The 23,610-nt window shown below is 40.8% G+C and overlaps 7 protein-coding genes and 1 non-coding gene across 8 annotated transcripts; 5 read left to right on the forward strand and 3 right to left on the reverse strand.

The window, feature by feature from the left end:
- Positions 1-163: 163 nt before the first annotated feature.
- Positions 164-2,005, forward strand: BO66DRAFT_454677 (alpha/beta-hydrolase; the record flags this gene model as incomplete). The annotated part of the gene is made up of 4 exons (XM_025652034.1): positions 164-286; positions 343-663; positions 736-1,050; positions 1,106-2,005. The coding sequence occupies 4 exons, from the start codon at positions 164-166 to the stop codon at positions 1,976-1,978; spliced, it is 1,632 nt and encodes a 543-aa protein (XP_025502612.1). The 3' UTR covers positions 1,979-2,005.
- A 1,924-nt stretch (positions 2,006-3,929) lies between these two features.
- On the forward strand, positions 3,930-4,748 carry BO66DRAFT_326028 (NAD(P)-binding protein; the record flags this gene model as incomplete). Its single annotated transcript, XM_025643892.1, has 1 exon — positions 3,930-4,748. The coding sequence occupies one exon, from the start codon at positions 3,930-3,932 to the stop codon at positions 4,746-4,748; it is 819 nt and encodes a 272-aa protein (XP_025502613.1).
- An 8,247-nt stretch (positions 4,749-12,995) lies between these two features.
- On the reverse strand, positions 12,996-13,067 carry BO66DRAFT_t205. The gene has a single exon. It is a non-coding gene; the product is annotated as a tRNA-Met (tRNA).
- A 438-nt stretch (positions 13,068-13,505) lies between these two features.
- BO66DRAFT_376874 (C2H2-type zinc finger protein) lies at positions 13,506-15,607 on the forward strand (the record flags this gene model as incomplete). The annotated part of the gene is made up of 2 exons (XM_025645727.1): positions 13,506-13,808; positions 13,860-15,607. Exons 1-2 carry the CDS (start codon positions 13,784-13,786, stop codon positions 15,605-15,607), a joined length of 1,773 nt encoding a protein of 590 aa, XP_025502614.1. The 5' UTR covers positions 13,506-13,783.
- Positions 15,608-16,018: 411 nt separating this feature from the next.
- On the forward strand, positions 16,019-17,131 carry BO66DRAFT_454682 (ketopantoate reductase family protein; the record flags this gene model as incomplete). Its single annotated transcript, XM_025652035.1, has 1 exon — positions 16,019-17,131. One exon carries the CDS (start codon positions 16,019-16,021, stop codon positions 17,129-17,131), a length of 1,113 nt encoding a protein of 370 aa, XP_025502615.1.
- An 854-nt stretch (positions 17,132-17,985) lies between these two features.
- Positions 17,986-19,317, reverse strand: BO66DRAFT_326088 (SDR family oxidoreductase; the record flags this gene model as incomplete). The annotated part of the gene is given in 3 exon segments (XM_025643894.1): positions 17,986-18,109; positions 18,129-19,230; positions 19,287-19,317. 3 exon segments carry the CDS (start codon positions 19,315-19,317, stop codon positions 17,986-17,988), a joined length of 1,257 nt encoding a protein of 418 aa, XP_025502616.1.
- A 696-nt stretch (positions 19,318-20,013) lies between these two features.
- Positions 20,014-21,447, forward strand: BO66DRAFT_454685 (NADH:flavin oxidoreductase/NADH oxidase). Its single transcript, XM_025652036.1, has 2 exons — positions 20,014-20,224; positions 20,293-21,447. Exons 1-2 carry the CDS (start codon positions 20,051-20,053, stop codon positions 21,376-21,378), a joined length of 1,260 nt encoding a protein of 419 aa, XP_025502617.1. The 5' UTR covers positions 20,014-20,050; the 3' UTR covers positions 21,379-21,447.
- A 424-nt stretch (positions 21,448-21,871) lies between these two features.
- BO66DRAFT_439806 (DUF4334 domain-containing protein) lies at positions 21,872-22,482 on the reverse strand (the record flags this gene model as incomplete). The annotated part of the gene is made up of 3 exons (XM_025651183.1): positions 21,872-22,033; positions 22,107-22,380; positions 22,475-22,482. 3 exons carry the CDS (start codon positions 22,480-22,482, stop codon positions 21,872-21,874), a joined length of 444 nt encoding a protein of 147 aa, XP_025502618.1.
- Between the last annotated feature and the right edge of the window lie 1,128 nt (positions 22,483-23,610).

Genomic DNA, 23,610 nt, shown 5'->3' on the forward strand with positions numbered 1-23,610 from the left:
GGAATCGACCTATCGGGTTGGTTGCGCGGCACAGGACCGAAGGCTACAATCGCCCAGCACTTCAACCTCACTATTTATTGCACAGTTTCCCTCAGAGACTGTCCGTCAACCGCCTTGGATTCACATTTCCTCTACTCAGGTTTGCCATCATATAACTCTGAAAATGATTCTCAAGATTCTTGGGTTGAATCTTGTATTCGGCCTCTTTGCCGCAGCCCAGCCAAACTCATCGCATTTGCCCATTGTCGACCTTGGCTACGAGTTGCATCAAGCCATTTCCTACGAGGTATAGTTCGAAATTTGTACGTTTTTGGCCTAGACAAAGCGTTGATGTTGATATAGGAACGAGTCGGACTCTACAACTTTTCCAATATCCGCTATGCTGCCGCACCAGTTGGAGATCTCCGGTTCAGAGCCCCTGCTCCTCCAATGGTTAACAGATCCACGGCTCAACAAGGCTCTGAGGCCCGTATTTGCCCGCAGGCTCTCCCATCTTGGATGCCCCAGTCCGGTTCGAATGCAATTAGCTATGTCACAAATGGCAGCGTTACCAGCATGGGACCTGTTCTGATGGATCCACGTGCGAGTGAGGATTGTCTCTTTCTGGACGTGGTCGTGCCGAAGAAGATCTTCGAGACTTCTGGCAAAAAGAAGGGAGCTCCCGTGAGTGGATTCAAATTACCACCTCACTGAACTGAAATGTTCTCAAAACAAGCGTACTGACCGCAAATATAGGTCCTGGTATGGATCTACGGAGGGGGGTACACGGGTGGCTCTAAGACTGGTCAAGGGAGCGGTTCTCCCGTGGGTCTTCTGCGTCGCGGAAAGAATGAATTCATCTATGTGGCGATTAACTGCCGTCTTGGTGCCTTTGGATGGCTAAGTGGTTCAGCTATTCAACGGAATGGCGCAGCGAATTCTGGGTTGTTAGACCAGCGTTTTGCCTTGGAATGGGTCCAACAGTATATTCATCTTTTTGGCGGCGACCCGAACCATGTCACAGTCATCGGCGAGTCAGCAGGAGGTGGCTCTATCCTGCATCAAATCACTGTAAGTCTTGTCCTCGGTGCTCTCTGTTATAAATTCCTTCCTAACTGCTCGCAAGGCCTACGGTGGTAGTAATGGGCCTGTTCCATTCCAACAGGCTATATTGCAGTCCCCTGCATTTATCCCCGAACCGATACTCAATCCCGCTGAGCAAGAACGGATATTCAATCAATTCCTGCGATTTGCCAATGTTAGCACACTGGAGGAGGCCCGGCGCCTGCCCTCATCTGTCCTTATGGAAGCCAACCGCCAACAGGTCTACAACTCCCCTCTTGGAAGCTTTACCTATGGGCCCGTAGTGGACGGCATATTCGTTCCGGAATCTCCATCTCGTCTACTACGCCAGAGAAGACTGGACACGAATGTCACTCCGATGTTGGCGTATAATGGTAACGATGGAATCATCTTCTCCGACTTCTCTCTACGGAACAACAGTGATTATCAAGGCTACATCACCGGCTTGCTTCACCTCCAGCCTAATGACACTGCCTATGTCTCTAGCCAGATGTATCCGCCAATCTTTGACGGCTCTCACCGTTACACGGATGAAATAGGTCGTGCGGGTGCTACTTTCCAGGAAGCAATTATTCAGTGCAATGATATCTCGCTTGCGCTGGCTTTGTCAAATGCTACCTTTAACTATGTTTTCGACGTTTTCCCCGGCCTTCATGCACAAGACATTTCAGCAACATTTGATGCCAACTTAGACCCAGCACCAGGCGTTTTCGACCCACTTATTACTCTGCAGCAGCTCGTCACCAGCTTTACACTTACAGGAACGCCAACCACAGACCTTGCCGGCAATATGCCAATGTATGGTCGCAGAAATACACTGTTGATCTTGAATGCAACCAGTATCGGCACACGCAGTGAAGATCCACGTGTAGTGGAAAGATGCGAAGAATGGTATAGAATTCTGGACGCGGCTTAATAACCGGTAGTAGCCATGAAGTTCAACGGTCAAAACGAAACTCCGGCGATAATTTCGAGTTTGCGTTGATGTTGAGATCAACAAATACAGAGCGCGGGTCATTTTCGGCAAGCAAAATTACAGGGGACAGAAATTCCGATAAAGCTCGCTATTATTCATCCAACAACAAAGTTTTGTATGCTTACCTATTAAAAGCTGGCCAAATGAACGTCTTTCCTAATATAAACTTGGAATTAGGCTCATGCTATACAATATCACTCGTTTCCCCACCGCTTGCGCGTTCCTCCAGGCAGCAACTCCATTGTGGTATATTTCTCTCAACGCCTTAAGCCCTGCAAGCATAATTCAATCCAGTTGTCGCAGTGCCCCAGAGAGGCAATATTTGGCACATACGATTATCCGGTCATATGAAAGCAGAATAGCCGTGAGTAGTAGAAGCCTAAATAACACAGAGACCTAGTCGCAAATGGTGGGTGCAATAGGTGTATGAAGTTGCGTGTCGGTAAGCAGCTCAGAATAAATCTCTCTTTCATCTCATTGACCGGTCAATCCGCTATGGGTTTCCTAGGTCCTCACAATGGCCGGGTATCCACTGGAGCCGGGAGCACGATTCCTCTTGCTCTGGCCTTAGTGGCTGCCTTTAGCAGGGCTTGAAAATGGCTGCCCTATTTTCTTTTTTGGGCCCCTGGACCATTTGAAGCGAGAACGCACTATCGCAGAAATTCTAGCTCACAGTGGGCGTCGTTTCGATTTGAATCTTGGTGGCGCTAGGCTAATCAAATGTCTACCGAGTTGACTGGCCACTGGTCTGTTGGCCCGACTTGAGTTTTGCTGATTTTCGGTGATATTTAGGTCGTGGTTAAGAGCTACAGCGGCGGCAATTAGGGGCCCTGGCCCATCACGGCTAGATGTATCCGAACAGACAACGATGTCAGAGGCGGAGATGGGCAGGGGGAATGTTCGCCTCTAATGCTGCCTGCGGACTTTGGGTTATTCCGGTTGCTGATTCCCTCATGGTGGGTCAGGATCTTGGTCCATCAAAGTGACTTGCATGCTAACATTTGCGGCATTCCATTTTGCTAGAGTGAGCAAGTCTGGGGATACAGGTCTACACAACAGTTGAAAGAGCCACAATGATCTGGTCCCATTAAAAGGGCTATCTGAAATGCAGTCTATGGGTAGCATCCCTTATGATTTCAAGAATAATGTACGCATCGCCTTATTCCCGTCTCCCGGATCTAGTCACAAACGCCCTTGTTTTCAGAATGTCATCACTCCTTCAGGTAGTCCATTTCATTCACTACACCAAACATGACAACCCCTGGCAGGTATCAGACCCTCTTGCCATGAAGGCCTAGCCGTGTTTGCGCTGCACAAAACAAAATTATCTATTCTGGCAGGTAGAATACTGTCGTCATGCCTGTGATAAAGATTAGAAACAAGCGGAGAGAGAATTCAAGATTGCGAAATCTGTATCCACCATGATTTGCCGTATCCTCCCTGCCTTGTTTGCTTAGTCCCCTACGCCGAAACTGCCATTTCGATCGACATTCTTGTGAGAAAGAACATTATGACCCTAGACCTGCTAGTTAGCAGCCCAGCTGTGTTGATCCTGAGAGACTCATATCCGCTTTGAGCACCCACAAAGATCTTCTAAAGCCATTTAGCAACGGGAATGTGCCACAGGAATATGCAGGGACCTCATAAGCAGCTCGCAGTAGCGTATGGCGATCATGTTAATATGGTTGTGGCAAGTACGAATTTCGTGGCTCGGCATTACGCGTCTCGAAATTCGCTAATCGCTCGACCCTTCAGACTTCAACGACATCAGGGAGTGTCTGCTTATGTAAACTGGTCCCACGGTGTATAGACCCTTTTTGGACAAATTCTTTTCTGTTCCCTCATTATACAGCCTGGTAAGCATTCGACCAATACGACCATGCAGTCTCTCATGCGTGCGGTTGCCCTCGTCGGCGCGTTGAACATCACCATCATCGATGTGTCCAAGCCGACCATCATAAATTCATCCACTATTCATGATGATCTCTTCATGTCCGACATTCTCACAACAGGCTGGGCAGCGCTTGACTTTGCCGGTCAGGGACCCGGAGATACGGATACAATTTTCGGTGCCGGTCCCGTAGAACAAATGACTATCCTTTCTGCCGCAGTGCGCGGCGCGTCCAGGATCTACGTCGTAGACCACCTTCAAGGCCGCCTGGACCTGGCCGCCGCCCATGGTGCCATTCCAGTCAATTTTGCATTGGAGGGCTCGATGGAGGCACTACGCCGGTTCGAACCGGCTGGGGTTACGCGCGTCGCTGACTGTGTTGGTTACGAGGCCGAAGATGCGGGGGGTAATATAAACAGTAGCATTGTGCTGCACCAGGCTGGACAGGTAGTGGCGCCTCAGGGCGGTATTGGCGTCGTCGGAGTCTATGGGAGCGGAAACCAAGCGCAGTCGATTGACATCAAGCCTCTTTTCATGAATGATTTCTCAGCGCGTGGAAGCGTCTCATCGCCGCTGAGCCTTGGCACTCAGATGCTCAACCTCATTGTCACCGGTAAATTGCGCCCAGGGTCCATCGTGAGCGCCGTTATCGGAATTGAGGAAGCGCCCGAGTACTACGCGCGGTTCGACCGTCGCGAGGAAACGAAAGTAGTCATTGAATTTCCTTTTGAAAAGCAATTCTATGTGGACAGTCATCTGAAAGGCACGAAGTCTCCCATACTTATCGCTGTCGGGGTTTCTGAAGTTAAAGGAAGTTGAATCTCCAACTCTGGAGAAGAAAAATTTTCAGCCGCAAAAATTAGGTGTCTAACCAACATGTCTACTGCATCAAGTAGTTCCTAACAACCTCAAGAACTTTTAATAGTTATATATTATGTGAAGAAAAGAGTAAACAATATAATAAGATAGACATCCGGATTAAAAATCTAATAAATTAATGTTTTTCTAAAAGCAGACTGTTTTAGTAGTAGGTATAAATTGCTGTAGTAGTAGGTATTATATAATAAAAAATACCAAACCAGAAGCTGAAAAAGTATTCTGTATAAGTAATCAAATAAGTTCTCGGGCTAGAGTGGCTAACGGCCCGGTCAGGTTAATGATAACGGTTACAAAATACAGTCAACGGTTAAAGTATTTTATAAGATATATAAATTCTTTATCTTAATTTTCTAAGCAAAAACTGTACTCTAATTATAATATTTTTAATTAAAATATATTTATTATATAATACACGTATATAAACAATAAATTACTTAACGGTTAAAAATTACTATATAAAATCATACTGAAACTGATTGGTCATGTATTAATAACAGAATAGTTGTATTGGAGTATAATATATTTGTAATATATAAACTAATATGATATATATATTTAATTTCAGAGAGAAAACATATAAATCTTATTTTCTTTGAGGCCAAATACAAGTTTTAGAAGCTCAGTTTTTAACCTGTTTTTTAACCAAAATCCACTCTATCTCGGGCTTTGAAAGATATATCTAAGAAATTACTCCTATTGATACAATAGATTTATTAGCAAATTACCTGTTGAATGAAATTGTTGTATCTTTTTATAACAGCGCAAAGCAAGCAATATTCAAAGGCTGACAAAATATAAGAAATATAGAGATATATTGAAATTATTCTAGCTGCAGATTTAACTAGAGTAAGATATTAAATAAGCGTTATATTTATTAAGAATTAGAAGGCAATATTTCCCAACTCGCTGCTTGTTAATCAAAGAAGGAAATAATATTTAAGTTAATGTAATCTCATCTGATGTTAGGAACTACTTGACGTAGTAGACATGCTGGTTAGGCAAGACAAATAAAATAGTTAAAAATAGTTTTTTATTAATTTTAAGACTAATTCTTAAGAAATCTCCTTCTCTAAAAGATTCTAAAACAATATATTATATAAAAAGAAAAATAAATAACAGAATAATATAGATATTTAGATTAAAAATCTAATAAATCTATATTAATCTAAAAACAGACTATTATAATAGTAGATATATGTCACGGAGCACCTCGGGGTACGTATTCCAAAGGATAACCGTTGCACTATTGGCAAAAGGACTAGGATGTAAAGCCGATGGCTTTACACTGTATACACTATATAAGATTGCATCAATACAGGATTCAGACAGGATTCAGACAGGTAGTAGTTCTCAGTGGTTCTTCGGGTTCGGGGTCAACGGGAGCCTCTTGCTCACACCGTGACAATATAAATTATTATAATAATAAATATTATATAATAATTATACTTCTCTGCTAAGCCGGACTATCTAATATAATAATATAATTATAAATAGTTTTATTATTTATCTTAATTAAATATTTCTACTAATAATATTTTCTAAATAATAAAATTTAGTATTATAATAGTAGAAGAGCTGCCTAGTAGACTATATATTATATAAATAAAAGATTTTAAAATAGTAAATAAAATATATATTTTATTAATAATCTAATTAAAATCTGATATAAAATTTATATATAAATAAAAAAGATTAATATATTTTTATTTATTTTTATATTTTAACTTTTTATTAAATCTTTTTTTTATATTTTTTTGTTATTTTTACCGTTATTTTTATTATTTATTTAATATTTATTTATTAACTAATTTTTTCAAAATTCTTATTTTTATTATTTTTTAATATAATATCTATAACTACTCGCTGTTGTTTAGCCGATATATTTATTATATCTAAGATTTTTTTTATTTATATTATTTAAAAACTAATATTAAAAAGTTTAATATTATTAATATAAAAAATTTTATATCTAGCTATATTTTTAATATTATAATATTTATAGTATATAAATAATATTCTAATAGAAACTAAATCTATTATTAAATATATTTTAATAATTATTTAATAAATTTATTAAACTAATAAAAACTAGACTTTAATTAACATATTAAAAAATATTCTTAAATTATTACAGATTTTTAATTAGAGTTAGAAGTTTTTTATTAATTATATTATTTTTAATTAAAATCTAGATTAGAATCTAATACTTTATATTTAAATTAACTATTTAATTCTAATTTTAGCTATTAGTTTTCAAACAGCCGAGCTAGTTTATTATTATAAATATAAACTTACTAATATTAATAAATTTAAAATTATTATATATTTTTCAATTAATTTTCTATTAATTTATAAACTAATTTATTAGTTTAATCTAATTTTCTATTATGTTTTATTATAAGTTATTATTTTATTATAAATAATCCGACTATATTTTATCTAATATCCGAAAATAATAGATTTTTTTTTATAAACTAGAACCAAATAGATATTTTTAAGAAAATCTATTATGAAATATATACTATATATAGCAATAAGACCGTTATTTAAAATTTTTATATTTGAAAAATAAAATAATTCTAGTTTTTTATTATTTATCTTCTATAAAAATAGTATTAATTAGCCGGATTAATCTAGTAGTTTTTTAATAGAGATCTAGTTTATTTATAAAGAATTTTTATTTTAATTATATATTTTAATATTAATATTTAAATATATTTAATATAATAATTTAATATAAATTTAGTTGTTTTTCTTATATTTAAAAATAAAATATTTTTTACTGTTTTAATTTTTTTTCTTTTCTAAAATTTTAAATAGTTTATTAAATATTATTTATAAATTTTTTCGGAATCTATTTATTATATTTATTTAGCAAATATATTTATTTAACTAGAAAATATTAATAATTTTTAAAAATTTATTTATTTTTAATATTTTTAATCTTAAATTTTTTTTAAATTTAAAAGATAAAGTTAGTCTTATAAATCTATACTAAATTCTTATTATTCTAATATTAATATATAAAGAATATTATAAATTTAATAATAGTAGTTAAATCAAAGAAATTTAATATATCTATTTTCTAATAATTATTAGAATTTTTAAAAATCTAATATAGTAAGAAGATAGCTTTTAAAAAAAACCTTAATTTTTAAATTTTTAATAAATAATTTTACTAAATCTTTTTTTTTTTAAAAATTCTTAACTGATATTTTTTATTATGATATTTTTTTTATATTTTATTAGCTTTTTACTAATAATTTTATAGATTTTTCTATAGTACAGCTAGTTTATTAATTTAATTTTTAGCTGTAGAAATCTTTTTCTAAAAAATATTAATCTCGGTATAAAAATAAAAATCAGATAAAAAATCTATAAAAGTCTTAAAAAAATAACTAGTAGTTAAATTTAAAATATTATTATAAATAAATTAAATAGAAAATAGTAGAATAAACTAATTTGATTAATTTTTATTAATAAAATACTAAAAATATTATTTAAAAATCTAATTTATTTTTTTAGTTTGATTATTAGTCTAAAATCGAAATACTGTTAATAAATAGAATTTAATCTAAGTATAATATATAACTTAGAATTAAAATTTACTAAAAAAAATCTTTATTTAAGATTATATTTTAAAATAATCTAAACTAAAATCTAATCTTTTTATAAAAAAATTTAATAAATTCTAAAATAGTTATAATATATAAAATAAATAAAAATTAATACTATTTTATAAATCTATTAATAATAATAAAAATTAAATCTGAAATATTTTTTTATTATAATAGAAGATGGACCTATAATAAAGTCTATAAATAATTTAATAAAGAATTAGCTAGAAATTAGCAGTAATTTAAACTTATTGTATAATTTATATTTAATAAATATAATTTTTTAATATATAGAGTATTTTCTAATATAAATAACTATATTTTTATGAAAATTTATTTAATAGAATTTTTTTAAAAAAAGTTTTTATTTTTAATTATCTAAAATAATCTATTAGCTAATTATTATAATAAAAATTTAATAAATATTACTAAAAACTTTCTTTTGTAGAAATATGTAAATAATATTTATATATAATAGAATTATTCTTATTAATTTTTTAATATTTAAATTTAGAATCATTTTTTAAAACAGTAAGTTTTTAATAATATATTTTTATATCTTTATTTTAGATTTTTCGAATTAGAAAATATAATTCTTTATTAATTTTAGAATAAAATAAATTTTTATTTTTATATACTTAGAATACTGCTAATATACTAATATATTTATTATAGAATAAGCTTATTTTAATAGTTTTAGAATATAATAAATTTTTATATTTATATATTTGAAATATTATTAATATACTAATATATAGATTATAGAATATTTTTATTTTAATAATTTAATTAGCTATTTTTATATTAGTTTTCTAATTTTTTTAATTTTATTAAAAGCTTAATATTATACAGATATTAAGTTTAGGACTTTTTTATAAAAATATTTTATTATATTTAAACTAGGATTTTATAGAAACTAGCTGAGGTTCTACTAAAGATTTATTAATTATTTAATATTATATTAATTTTAGAATCTTTATATTAAACAGAATTTCTAAGTTTTTTTTATTTTTAATAATAGATTAGTAAAATTATATTTATTAAATTAATATTAAATAATAAAATTATAACTACTAAAATATATATATTATTAAGTTTAATAATTATTCAGCTTCAGCTGCTTTATAAAAATCTAAAAATTTTAATAATCTAAAAAATTTTAATAATATATAATAGCTCTTTAAAATATTAATACTAATATTTAAATAAATAAATAATAATAAAAAGCTTTTAATCTAAGATTAAATAATAAGTTTTAATATTATTAAACTTTTTTAATTAAAATATAATAAAATAATATATGTTATAATTATCTAGCTAAAATAGTATTTTTATTATATTTTATTAAAAAATATTTATTTCTACCCGGATCTTCTATTTAGAATTAAAATATTTTAATAAAGATATAGTCTTAAAACTATAAAAAAGCTATTAGAATTTTATTATTTTTTATTAATTAATACTATTTTTTTAGGTTTTTTTCTATTTTAAATACTTTTTAAAAAAAGGTTAGTAGTAATATAATTAAAAAATAATTTTTAATAAAATACTAATAAAAATTATAAAATCCTAAGAATATTTAAATCTTATAGTATATAGTTAATATTAGTTATATAAAAATATTAGATATTTTTTAAAAATCTATTAATATATTATATAAAAATATAATATATTCTGAAAATTTAATATAATCTTAATAAAAAATATACTTTAATAATTTAATATAAAGATCTGCTTTTTATAAGTATTTTAATACTTAATATAAATAAAAAATATAAAAAGAACAGTTTTTTTTAAAAAAATAAGAATATTATTTAAATAAATAATATAAAAAATATCTAATATATTATAAAAAGCTAAATAGATATAATTTTAAAATATAACTAAAGTATTAATTAATTTAAATAATATTACTAAATATTTAAAATATTTATAATAAATTTAAAAAGCTGTTTTCTATTTATTTTTTTATTTTATATAAATTTAATAATAAATATTCTAAATATTAAGTTTTAAAAAGTATTTAGCTTGTATAATCTTATTTAAAACTTTTAAAATCAAAAATCAAAAATAATAATTTTTAACTAAAATCTTATTAAGTTTTCTATAATCTATATATAATTAAAGGTCTTTATTTTTTTTAATATAAAAAATTTTTTTATAGAATTTTTAAAAAATTGAATTTATTCTAATTAAATATTTTTATTAATAAAATAATAAAAAAATCAAAACTTAATTTAAAATAAAAAATAAATAGATTTATATAATAAGATTTTACTATTTTTGAAATTAATAGTATAATCCAACAGTTTATAAAAAAAAGTTACTAAAAATAACTAGAAAAAACTATATTTATAAAAGTATAAAGTTTAGAAGATAATATAGTTTTATTAAATCTAATTTATAAATAATTTAATAAGATTTTATTTTTTAATAGCTAGATATTTTCTAAAAATTTAATAATAATATAAATATAAATAAGATTTTAGTAAGCTTTTATAAATTTATAAAAAGATAAGATTTTTAATTTTTAGATTCTATACTACTACTATTAATTCTATATAGATAAATAAATATATAGATTTTTTAAAATAATTATTAAAAATAAAATAAAACTTTTAGAAATCTTTAAATTATAATTAATAATTATATATTTTTCTTAAATTAATAATAATAATAAAAATCTTTTATATACTATTAGTATCTATAGTAAGATATTAATTATAGTAATTAATAAAGCTATAAAATAAACTATATCTAAATAAAATTATTAAATAAACTAATAACTAATAAAATTAATTTTAATATATAAATCTAAGTTTATATAAATTTCGAATATATTATTAAAATAAATAAAGATATTAAAATAAATAATAGTTTTTATTTTAAGCCAGTTTATTAAAAATATAAAAATTTTTTAATTATTATTTTTTTTATTAGTTTTAATTTAATCCTATTCTTATTTTTATAAAAATATCTATTAGCTAAGTAATATTTACTGTTATATTTATAATAATAAAAAGTTTTTTTTAATTTTTTTTATTTCGCCAGGATTTTAATAAAAAAAGTTTAATTAAATAATTATAAAAATCTAGATTTTTTAAAACTTTTATTTAAATAGTTTTCTTATTTTTTAAATCTTATTTTTTTTGATTTAATATATTCTAATAATAAGTAGTAATAGATACTATTTTCTTTTAGAAGTCTGATAGTTTTAATATATATTTATAAATATATTAACTAAGTTTTAGTACCAGTTTTACAAAAAAGATTAAAGTATATTTATTATTTTATTTAGATTTAAAATAATATTCTAAAATATTTAAATAAAAATAAAACTTTTTAAAATTTTAATTATTTTGCTGGTAGGCTTGTTTAAACTATTTTATAATATTAAATTATAAAATAACTATATTTTAAATAAAATAAAAAGTTTATTAAATAAAACAATCTTATAGTTTTTTAGTATTTTAGTAGTTTTCTAGAAATGTTTTATTAATATGTCAGTACTATTTCTGTTAATAAATAAAATCTAAATAATTAATTATAATTAGAATTTTTTAGTTTTTTATATAATACTTCTAAGAAGCTTTTTTAAAAATATATTATAAATTATAAATTTATTCTATTTTCTATCATAAACTAAACTAAAGAAAGAAAATAAAGATTTTCTTAAATTTAATTTTTTTTATTTAAAAAATAAAGTTAAATTAGTATAATATTAATATAATTCTATTAGAAATTTAATATTTTTATATTCTATTTATAATATTTAAATCTATTTTTTTAATTATTTAATTATTTTAATTAATAAATAATAGTTTATACTTCTTAAATATCTACCTAGGTTAGATAGTATAATTTAAAAATAAATAAAATATCTTAAAATAATTTTAGTAAGAATTTATTTAATATTATATTACTTTTTTTTAAATAACTAAAAAAAAGAATTAGAAATTATTAAAAATTATTTAATACAGTAGACACGCTGGTTAGATAAAATAAATAAGATAATTAAAAATAGTTTTTTATTAATTTTAAAACTAATTTTTAAGAAATCTTCTTTTCTAAAAAATCCTAGAATAATTTATTATATAAAAAAATAACAGAATCATATAAGCATCCGGATTAAAAGTCCGATAAATCTATATCGACCCAGGAACAGGCTGCCATAATAATAGGTATAGGCTGCTGTAGCGGTAGGTATTATATAACATCTGATGTCCAACTGTTTGGCGAGGTGTTGATTTTCTAGAAATAAGATATATTTTATATTGAGTCTTCATATGTAAATATATATATAAAGTAATAATAATATATGGAGGCAGGGCCTGCCTCGCGCGCTGCCCGTATGCGCATCGATAAACACATTATTCGACTTTTCAAGCCTCAATATGATGCTAGGAAATAGAATAGCAGATGAAGGGGTCTGTAAGAGTCGTCCACCACACAATTCCACCGCACAATTTGAGACTATTAATCTTGAGTTCTAGACTACGTTACAGATTGTGGATGAAAGGGTTGAATGAAAGAAAGCGATGAAAAAAAGTGGATTGGAGAAAAAAGACATTAGCATGTCCTGGTTTCGATCCAGGGTCCTCCGGGTTATGAGCCCGGCGCTCTTCCCCTGAGCTAACATGCTTGGGTTGATGTACGGATAGTTGAATTAATGCAACATAGCCTAAAAAATACTGATACCTACATCATATCCTGTCACTTCAGTGCAGGCACCTTGTCAGACACTCTTTCCTGTGCCCCCGATGGGCACCAGTAATGTCATAGATGCTGCCTTGCCCATTTTATGCCAAGGCCACGGGTAAACCTTTTGTTGCGGTCATCGATTTGGGTTTTCTTGCCTCTCGGCTCTTGGCTTCTGGGTGAAGATTTATACTGCTGCCTTGCCAAGGCCACTATGAAGAAATTTAGAATTCGATTCTTGTATCATTCACATATAGATAAACATCACCTTTGATGTCTGTATCCGTGGTATGATTGACAATGAATTGCCCGTTCCACACACACATATACACACAGTGTGCTATCTTGGTCATCTACTAGACGGGTTTAACATAGCCAAGTTGGCTGCCTGAGGCGGGAATTATGTAATCTGTGGGCAGGAGAGCGCCACCCCAGGCAAGACCGTTTCGACATGCTTTTGATTTGTCAACCTCTCCTGCTGGTACATCCAGAGAAAACCTATTCCTGCAACCACGTCGAAGGTGAGTCGAGAACCAAAGAAGGAACTCCAGGCAGGCACCTGTGCAGTTGTTGACAAGTACTGGACAACCCTACTTCCGTGAGGACTGTACGCCGGACAGTCTCGGTCTCAGCAACCCTACGTTGGAAAATTGCCCCGCTATGAATCACCAGGCTGCTCAGCTGCGTATGTACCATAGCGCAACGTCGAGGGATAATCGTGCTGATGGAGTTCTAGTCAACACCGCACAAGATGACTCTAACGTGATCGATCCAGCTCTGCTCAGTGTCGCCCATTCGAGCTCCGGAACATATGACTGGATCTTACCCCAGCTGTTGAGCCCTTCCTCCGAGCTGCCTCCTGCCATTGTAGCAGAGCTGGACCTCCACTGCTCGCACAATGATGTGTCGCCAAGTGGGCGATCAGGTATACATTTACTATCAGGTCCCTCCCAAATGGCCAATGTCGCCCCGAACTCCCATCAGCAGGACGGGCTAAGCGCGTCCTCAGCTGACCGTCTGCGCTCAGCCAGAGCAACACATCCCATCACCGATCCCTCTACCACAAGCCATGGTCGACAGCTCCCTCGACGTCGAAGCCGCTACCTTACCCGGCAGTTAGGAGCACAAGCAGGCCCCATTGTAATCCCCAATGCCAGCGGCGATTTGAACCCGATGGAAAGGTGGCGGAACTCTCCGCCGGAAGAGGAGCCAGCCCTGATTCCAGATATCCTCGATGCGCTGAAGACGGCCCCCAGTCAACCAGACAGCATCAATCAGAGCGCATCGGGAGACAGTAGCCATGCATTTCGTCAGTATAGACGAGCCGCATCGACCACCAGCGGCGAATCCAGCGCCTCGTCGCGAGACTCCCAACAATCCGGCCGCTCGACCTCATCCGCACAGGATCTGCTGGCAGTCCAAGGCCAGGGCAGCCGGGTTCGCAAGGGCAAAGCCCCATCTCGTAAAAGACAAACCACCGCCAAAACCACCAGCTCTACCCACGCGCTGCGCCGCTACTGCTGCACCTTCTGTTGCGACCGCTTCAAGAGCAAGTACGACTGGGCGCGCCACGAGAAATCCTTGCATGTCACCCTGGAAGCGTGGTACTGCGCCCCGTTCGGCACGACCATCCTCTCCTCCACCGCCCCAGAAACCACCCTATGCGCCTTCTGCGGGGCCCCCGACCCGGACATCGCCCATCTGAACGACCACGATGCCACCGCCTGCGAAACCGAACCCGGCATGCGTCGCTCCTTCCGCCGCAAGGACCACCTGACGCAGCACCTGCGCCTCGTCCACCACATCCTCCCCACCAAGGAAGGTGGGCCCCCGGGCCTCGAGAGCTGGAAGATCGGGCAGTCAGCCATCACCTCACGCTGCGGGTTCTGCGACGCCCGGTTACGCAGCTGGGAGGAGCGCGTCGAGCACCTGGCGGAGCATTTCCGGTCGGGCCAGACCATGGCCGACTGGCGCGGCGAGCACGAGTTCCCCGCGGACTTCGCGGCGCTGGTCGCCAACGCCCTGCCGCCGTACCTGCTGGGGTCCGAGTCGCTCAGCGTCATCCCGTTCTCCGCGACCAACTGCGACGTCCAAGACCACTTCGCGCAGATCTCGTCCCGGGCGCAGTGGAGCGAGGCTGACCAGCAGGCGGCGCGCGAGATCGTCGCCCCCGCCGTGCCGAGCGTCGCCCCGCCGCTGCAGGCGATGGCCCCCGGGGTCGCGCCGGATCAGCTGAGCTCGTTCACCCAGGTGCTCACCCTGCATCTGAGCCGGTTTGCCCGCGAGCAGATGCGGAAGGGGGTCGTGCCCACGGATGAGATGTTTCAGCAGGAGTCCCGGCGCGTGCTGTACGATTCGGAGGACACGTGGAATCAGACGGTGGCGGATAATCCCGAGTGGTTGGCGGCGTTTCGGGGGTTGCATTGTGAGAAGAATGGGGAAGGGGAGGGGGAGGGGGAGGGGGAGGGGGACATCTGGGGATAGAAGCAAGTCGTATCTATTAGGCATGTTTGTGTACTGTACAGCTGTTGTGTTGCGTTAAAGGGGTCCGTTACTGATTGACTCATGGGGTCGGATTCAGGGCGGAGTGATTGATAGGAGAATTGGTCCTTCTTGAACATTCTAGCATTTCTAATCTTCACGCTCTAGAAATATGACCGGATCTCATGGGCTTCTTAAGGGCGTGGCTTTGACATAGGGCGCATGAAAAAAGGCCCTGACAAGGCGTAGGGCGTAGGGCGTAGGGCGTGACTGAACAGACATAAGCACCGTAACTCTCCGATAGATAACGCAGTGCAGTCGACGACGCCAACTCACATCATGTTACGAGTACTCCCTCGACATCTGGTTCCAACCTGCAGACCTATGGGTCGGAGCTACTCGCAATCCGCAACCATGCCCTCGAAACTCCCCCCACCCCGACAGCCACGAGTCCATGTCCTCGGCCTCGGGAGCATCGGCACCTTCACAGCCCACGGGCTGAACGAGATTGCCCCGACGCCACCAGCAGTGACCCTCCTCCTGCACCGCGAGAGTTTATACGACGAATACCTGCGCAACAGCAGCCAAACCACCCTGCACACCGTCACCGGCCAGACCACCCACCACCGCGGCTACGACCTCGAGATCTACAACCACACTCGCACCTGGCACCCGCCACCCCCCTCGAACGAACCAGCAACCAAACCGATAGACCACCTGATCGTGACCGTGAAAGCCACACAGACCGTCGCCGCCCTCCGCCCGTTACAGCCGCGTCTGACCCCATCCTCGACGATCCTCTTCCTCCAGAACGGCTGCGGCACGATCGACGAGGTGAACGAGCACCTGTTCCCAGACCCCGGCACCCGACCAAACTACATCGTAGGCGTGATCTCCCACGGCGTCACATTGAACGCTCCATTCGAAGTCACGCACACCGGCGCCTCCGCCATCTCACTGGGGAAAGTGCCTCGCCAACTCGCCCAGCCCACCCAACCCTCGACAGACCCTCAAAACGAAGAAAACTACCTCCTCCAGTCTCTGCCCCACTCCCCCCTCCTCACAGCAAGAACCTACACCACCTACGCGGAAATCCTGCAACTCCAACTCGAAAAACTCGCTGTCAACGCCTTCTGCAACCCCGTCTGCGCGCTGCACAACGCCCCCAACAAATTCCTCTTCACCCAGCCAGCCCTGCGCCGCGCCGTGCTGGCCGAGGTCTCCGCCATCGTGCCGCGACTCCCCGAGCTGCGGGGCGTCGAGGGCGTGACGGCGCGTTTCGCGCTCGACCGGCTGGAGGACACAGTTAACACGGTGCTGGAGCGCACGCGGGAGACGACGTGCTCGATGGTGGTGGACTTGCGGGCCGGGCGCGAGACAGAGGTAAGGTTCATTAATGGGTATTGGGTGCGGCGGGGGAGGGAGGTGGGCGTTGATGTGGGGGTGAATGAGGGGCTGATGCGCGCGGTTTTGGACAGGGGCGGGCTGCCGTCCCGGGGGAGAACCCCCGGAACGTGGGTATTCTAGGACTTAGGATTGTGTGTCGCTGGGGAGCTGAAAGAAAGGGGGGTCCGGGGGTTCTCCCCCGGGACGTCTTCTGCTTGGACTGGGAATGAGGTCTGGGGACAACAGTATAGATATTCTGCTTTTTTTCCAGCACGTAGCCAACATTGAGAACATGTTTTTTATTTGATAGGGATGGGGATGTGGATGGTTCAGGTCGACTATGTAGGTTGGGTTTAGGGAACAGGGTTGCTGTATGTTAGTACTATCCTTTCATGCAGACTGTTCCGATCAAAGAGGAACCGAGCACGCAATGCAAAGAACTGAAAGTCTGTCCAGGCTTTGTTGGCCTGCTTGTGATTCCGTTTCAATGGTGAAAAATTCTGACGGCGCCGCAGGATCAATTAGGGCGCGCATCGCATTGGCCTCCGCAACGGACACAGCTACCATCGAAAACTCCTTCGCAAGCCTCTGCGATTGCTGGGGAATTCGTATCATCATCCTAAGCCGAATCATAGAATTCATCGATGGCCATTTATATATACTCCCCTGCGACTCGAGGATCTGATTGTGGAGACGCGCCGCTTGTTCGGGGCTGAAGGCTGTAGCAGCAGCTGAGAAGACCACCTAATCTCGTATTGACTGAATGCTAAAGCTTCACTGTATACACAGTACGTCTTGAAGACCCGTGCCACGAGCTCCATACTCTTTCATCAGTCGACCAGCATCGCGGAGTTGTCTCTCTTGATACATCAGAATCCAAAAGCCTTGACATAGCCAAGGACGCGTAGCGGGCCCTGCTACAACCTGGAAAATCACATAGACTGAAAAGCTAATATGTACTCATTCGCACTGTACCCGACCGTGTTAAAATGTGCCTAGAAATCCTTCTTCAACCTATCCACCGGAGGCAGCACGCCTTCCTTCTCCAGCACCTCTAGCGTCTCCTCCAGTTCCTCCCAGGTGTCCGCATAGCCCGTCCACCCCAGCTTCCGCGCCTTGCTCATCGTCCCCACACAACTCCAATCCCTTCCCCACACAACTCCAATCCCTTCCCAGCACGAACGTCAAAAAGTCCCAGGTCGCCTTCTCCCACGCCTTCTGGTCGAGGCCATACGTATCCCGCAGCCTACCCCACGCCGCATTGACATCCTCCCGTCGCGCCCACTTCTCCGGATCGACCTGCAGGAACAAGGTGGGCGGACCCTCCGCCCGGACCCCGATCGCCTGCTCATGCTCCGTCAGCGGGTGCAGATTCTCCATCCGCACTGTCGTCGCCTCATAGTCCCCGAACCCCGCGGAATCGGGCCCGCCACCGCCGAGGAACATGGGGTTGGGGAGCGTGCAGCCGAAGCGCCGGGCCAGCCGCGGCCAGAGGTTCTGGAAGCTCTCGGTGTCGCCGTTCATCACGTTGAAGATGTTGTTGCCCGCGTCCGGGGCCGTCGCCGCCCACAGACAGAACTTGGCGTGCAGGTTCGCCGAGGTCCAGGTGTTGAAGGCGAAGTAGTTCGCCCGGCAGCCCGGGTAGGGCAGCAGGGAGCCCGGGAGCACCTTGCTGACGGCGCAGTACAGCCCCAGCGCGGTCGCCTCGTTCATGAAGTTGCCCCGCGCGTACCCTAGCACGTCCTCCGGGAGGGTCACCACCCACTCCCAGCCGCCCTGGGCGGCCGCCTCGGTGAGGATGCGCTCCTGTTCGTAGTAGAAGATTGGGGGCCAGGAGGTGCCACTGCTGCTCTCAAGCAGCGGGTCATCCTCCTGCAGCGGCTGCTTGCAGTGGCCCAGGTGCACGCCGTAGTGCTTGAAGCCGCAGGTCAGGATGAAGCGCTTCAGGTGGGTGATCGCGCCGGTGAGCTCGAGCGCCCGGAGGAAATTGCGCAGCATGGTCGCGTTGACGTGCATGAGCTCCATGGGGTCGTCGCGCGCCAGGTAGGCGCAGAAGAAGACGTACTCGGCGCACACCCCCTGCAGGTCCTTGGCCATGTCCTCGGCCGAGCTCTGCAGGTCCAGCGTCGCGTGGTGTACTTTCCGGCTCGCATACCCCGGGTTGCTGCGCGAGAGGGAGTAGATCTTGTCGTATTGGTCATCTTTGCACAGATGGTGCACGATGGCGCTGCCGGTGATTCCTGGGGTTGATGGTTAGTTAGGGTTAGGTGGCCGGGCGGAGACACGGGGTGCATACCGGTGGCTCCGGTGACGATTGCTGAGGGCATTTTTAGACGGGGGAATTTCATCTAATTCTGCAAGATCTCAGGTGAATAGTTGTGATAAATTGTAATGGGAGAGGATTTTTTTGTGCTACTATGGTTGCTAGTGGTCTAAATACGGGTAATTGTGAAGGGTCTGGTAGTATGACGTAGGAAGGCTCTCATCGCCCACAAGGTTCAGGGTTGGCTTCCCCGCAGGGAGGGATATCACCGTTGGCGGGATGAGCCCACGCCATCCGCCACATGCGTCGGGATTAGAGTGACACTTGATGGGTTCGGGGCATTCGGAGCAGAGAAAAGTCAATTGCCTACAGACACCTCCAAGCCATGGAACATGCTCATGTCAGCGCCAAGAACACTTGATGATGTACAGTAGTTACTATGCTGGACTTGTGGATCCCGGGGTTTGCTGCGCCCTTCACGCCCTATGCCCATACCCCTCTCCCCCGAATCAGAGCTTTCCCACCTTAGAACCGCGCAACCCCTAAACTGTGAGCATTACTAAGGCCGCCGAAAATAGGGTTGAGCCAGGAAATCATTTTCCACGCCTCGCAGCTTAGAAATCATTTTGAAAGACAATGCTGGGCCGAACGTTCGAGCATGGCTATACTGCTCGATAGCCCTCCCGGGAGGACTATAAAAGTTGGATCCTACACCCCGGCCAGATGACGCATTAGATTCGCATTCAATTACCCATTACAAGCAATCTACCATCAACATCAACGACAACATCGACACAATGACGAACTGGCCCGATGTTCCCGTCCAGCCTGCCCCGGGCGTCTCCTTTTACACGCCGGCGCAGACTCCCCCCGCGGGCACGGCGCGCAACCCTCAAAGCAGCGGGAAGCCCATCCCGAAACTCTTCCGGCCCCTGACCATCCGCGCTCAAACCTTCCAGAACCGACTAGGAGTGAGTATCTTCCCTCGGTCGCAGATCTCTAAACATCTCATACGGATAACAAGCTAACCCCCCCGCAGCTGGCACCCATGTGCCAATACAGCGCCGACGACGGCCACATGACCCCGTGGCACACGACGCACTACGGGGGGATCGCGCAGCGCGGCCCGGGGATGATGATCATCGAGGCCACGGGGGTGGTTCCGGAGGGTCGGATCACGCCCCAGTGCGTCGGGCTGTGGAAGGACTCGCAGATCGAGCCGATCCGGCAGGTGATCGAGTTCGCGCACAGCCAGGGCCAGAAGATCGGCATCCAGCTGGCGCACGCCGGCCGCAAGGCCTCCACGCTGCCGCCCTGGCTGGGCGGCGGGGTGGCCACCAACGCCGTCGGCGGCTGGACGGACAACGTCAAGGCCCCCAGCGCGATCCCCTTCTCGGCTGACGGGATCGTGCCCCAGGCGATGACTTTGGCCGAGATCGAGGCGCTGAAGAAGGCCTGGGTGGCGGCCACCCGGCGCGCCCTGGCCGCCGGCGCCGACTTCATCGAGATCCACGCCGCTCACGGCTACCTGCTCTCGAGCTTCCTCAGCCCCGCCTCGAACCAGCGCACCGATCGCTATGGTGGCAGCTGGGAGAATCGCATCCGGCTGCCGCTGGAGATCGCGCAGCTCACGCGCGAGACGGTGGGTGCTGATGTCCCGGTCTTCCTGCGGGTGTCGGCGACCGATTGGGATGAGAGCGAGGCCGGGTGGAAGGGGGACGATACCGTCCGCTTTGCGGAGGCGCTGGCAGCGCAAGGCGCCGTGAATCTGATCGACATCAGCAGCGGGGGCATCTCGAGCTCCCAGAAGATCAAGGGGGGCCCCGGCTTCCAGGTCCCCTTCGCTGCGGCGGTTAAGAAGGCGGTTGGCGATCGGCTGCTCGTCGCGGCGGTCGGGATGATCAACAACGGGGTTCTGGCCGAGAGGATCCTGAACGAGGATAATTTGGACGTTATCCTGGTCGGACGAGCGTTCCAGCGCGACACCGGGCTGGCGTGGCACTTTGCCAAGGACTTGGACGTGGAGATCGCCATGGCCGCGCAGATCCGCTGGGGGTTCACCAGCTTCCGCAATGCGTCGGAGTACATCCAGCCTAACTCGATGAAGGCGTCCATATTCGATTAAGCTGGTATGTAGGTAGTGCATGGGCTCATAATGCTTGGAGTGTGTGTATTACAGACCGTGATAGACTATAGAGGTTGTGATTTTGGTTTGAATCCATGTTTGATCCTGACTATTGAGCACGTAGTCTGTAACTTTCACTCGGGGGTTTGACCTGCAGGCGCAATTCCTGTCATATACTCGGGCTTGAACGAATCAGTTTCCCTTCTCCTTTCTTTTCTCTTTTGTCCTTATTTCTCCGAACTTTTTTTCCTTTTTCTTCTGCTTCTTCTTTTTGTTTTCCCTCACCAAAAATCTTGATTGATTGCCATACCGCTACAAGACCCCAGATAGGGCTTGGTTTGTGATTTCTCACTACGTGTCTGCACCTTTACTCCTCTGCTGCATTCTCCCGATTCCAGCATGCCACTGATCAGGGCTCCTCTCGCTGAAAATGACAAGCTAGCTCATTTTTGCTTCTCTAATCCAATTTTCAAAAGACACACACACCCCGATCCTACCGCCGCAGATAGAAATGGAAATCACCCCCCTCAACCGCCTTCCCCTCCATAATCCCGGCCACCATATTGTCATCCACATACCGGAAGTGATCAAACACGGGGCGGTTGTCGTAGATCATCACCGTCGACAGAACCCCGCGATACACCATCTCTCGCAACTAGTTAAGCATCAAGACTCGAGTATCAGCATGGGCCGATCTGATTCGAATCCAAGGGGAATCGGAAACATACAGTTGCACGCCCCCATTGCCCCCAGCTGGCTCGCTGGCCGTCCCGGGAGACAATCACGGGGTCGACGTCATCCACCGAATAAAACTCCTTGCCCACCCACTGGATTTCCTCCATCTTGGGCCCCGTGGGGTGGCCGGTGTTGAGGAACCCTCCGCTCCAGCTGCCGAGGAGCTGCGAGGGTTTGATGGGCGGGAGTTGGTCGAAGAGATCGCTGGCTGTCTCCGGGGAGATTTTGCCTTTGGTTTGCGTGAGGGCGCGGTACCTTTTGGATGCGCTGGGGAAGCATTGTGATTGTGTCAGTGTCAGTGTTGGATTCCGGGGAGTATATGGACGCAGTGGCGGGGCAAAAGGAAGGGGGGGTTTCTTACGGGGACATGCTGTGGGTGACTGTTTGTTACTGTGGCTTGCTTGATGAATAGTGGGTTACGGGGCCGTCTGGGTGTAGGATTTGGGCACTATATATACCGCCTGTGTGAATTACATGATATTACCAAAACAAGTGTGATTTCAAAGCTTTGGGGATTTTCTTTCGGGAAAGGTTAATGATGAAACTCGGGCTTCGACGACGAGTATGTACACAGAGCTCTTTTAGGAAATGCCAGGCAAAGCCCGGCCTGTTCACGCCCTACGGTGCGCCTTACGAGGAAAGGAAGCTAGCAGCCAAACTCTGTAAACGATCTTTACTGTAAACTTGTAAAATGTACCAAGGCTTGGGATAATGCGAGAGCTTCAATTGAAAACTTAAATATAAGCTATGTAAGATAAAATATCAAAACAGCAAGAATTCACTTTGAAACAGGTTTCTTACAACTTATCACTCTAAGATTCTGCTAGAAGCATTTTTCTGCTGGCAACTAGGCAATCAAACAGGAATATAGAAGCCCCGATTAACCTTTCAACATTTAATTTCAACTATCCATGGCTTCTACTATATTTCTGCTCCGTAGAGAGGGATGCACTGTGGATATCGGAACTAGCACCAAATCCCTCCACCGCCTCTCTTCGCGCAAAGTAGTAAGTACGTGGTGGATCAATTCCCGGAATCAAGATCAGTCCCAAATGGTGAAAGCCCGTGTGGAAAACCCGGTACGGGATTGGATGTGAAATCCCCTATCATTGGCTCTTCTTATTCTTCGTAAGTACTACGTAGCTGAGAAGTGGCGAAAAACGATGTCTCTGGGCACCGGGTACTAATTAAGAGTACACAGTCAGGATTTTCAGGATCAAGAACGCCGAGGATTTGAAAGTTTTTGAGGACTACCCAGTATCCAACCGCAGTTTATGGAGTAGACAATAAACTCACTGTATCCCCTAACTTGAACAAAAAGGCCTAAGCTAGTGATTGTAAGCCTCGGATATGCACTTTTTCCAGTCTTCAGTTGGCCTCGCGGCATACAGTACTTACTGTAATCCCGAGCTACTTTGTCTTATGTTTTTTACTTGGTTTGTAACGAACTCTCTAAGCAAGTATCCTATACATCTACTGTACAATACATGTATCTAC

This window comes from Aspergillus aculeatinus (assembly GCF_003184765.1).
Source record: "Aspergillus aculeatinus CBS 121060 unplaced genomic scaffold BO66scaffold_32, whole genome shotgun sequence".
NCBI lineage: Eukaryota > Fungi > Ascomycota > Eurotiomycetes > Eurotiales > Aspergillaceae > Aspergillus > Aspergillus aculeatinus.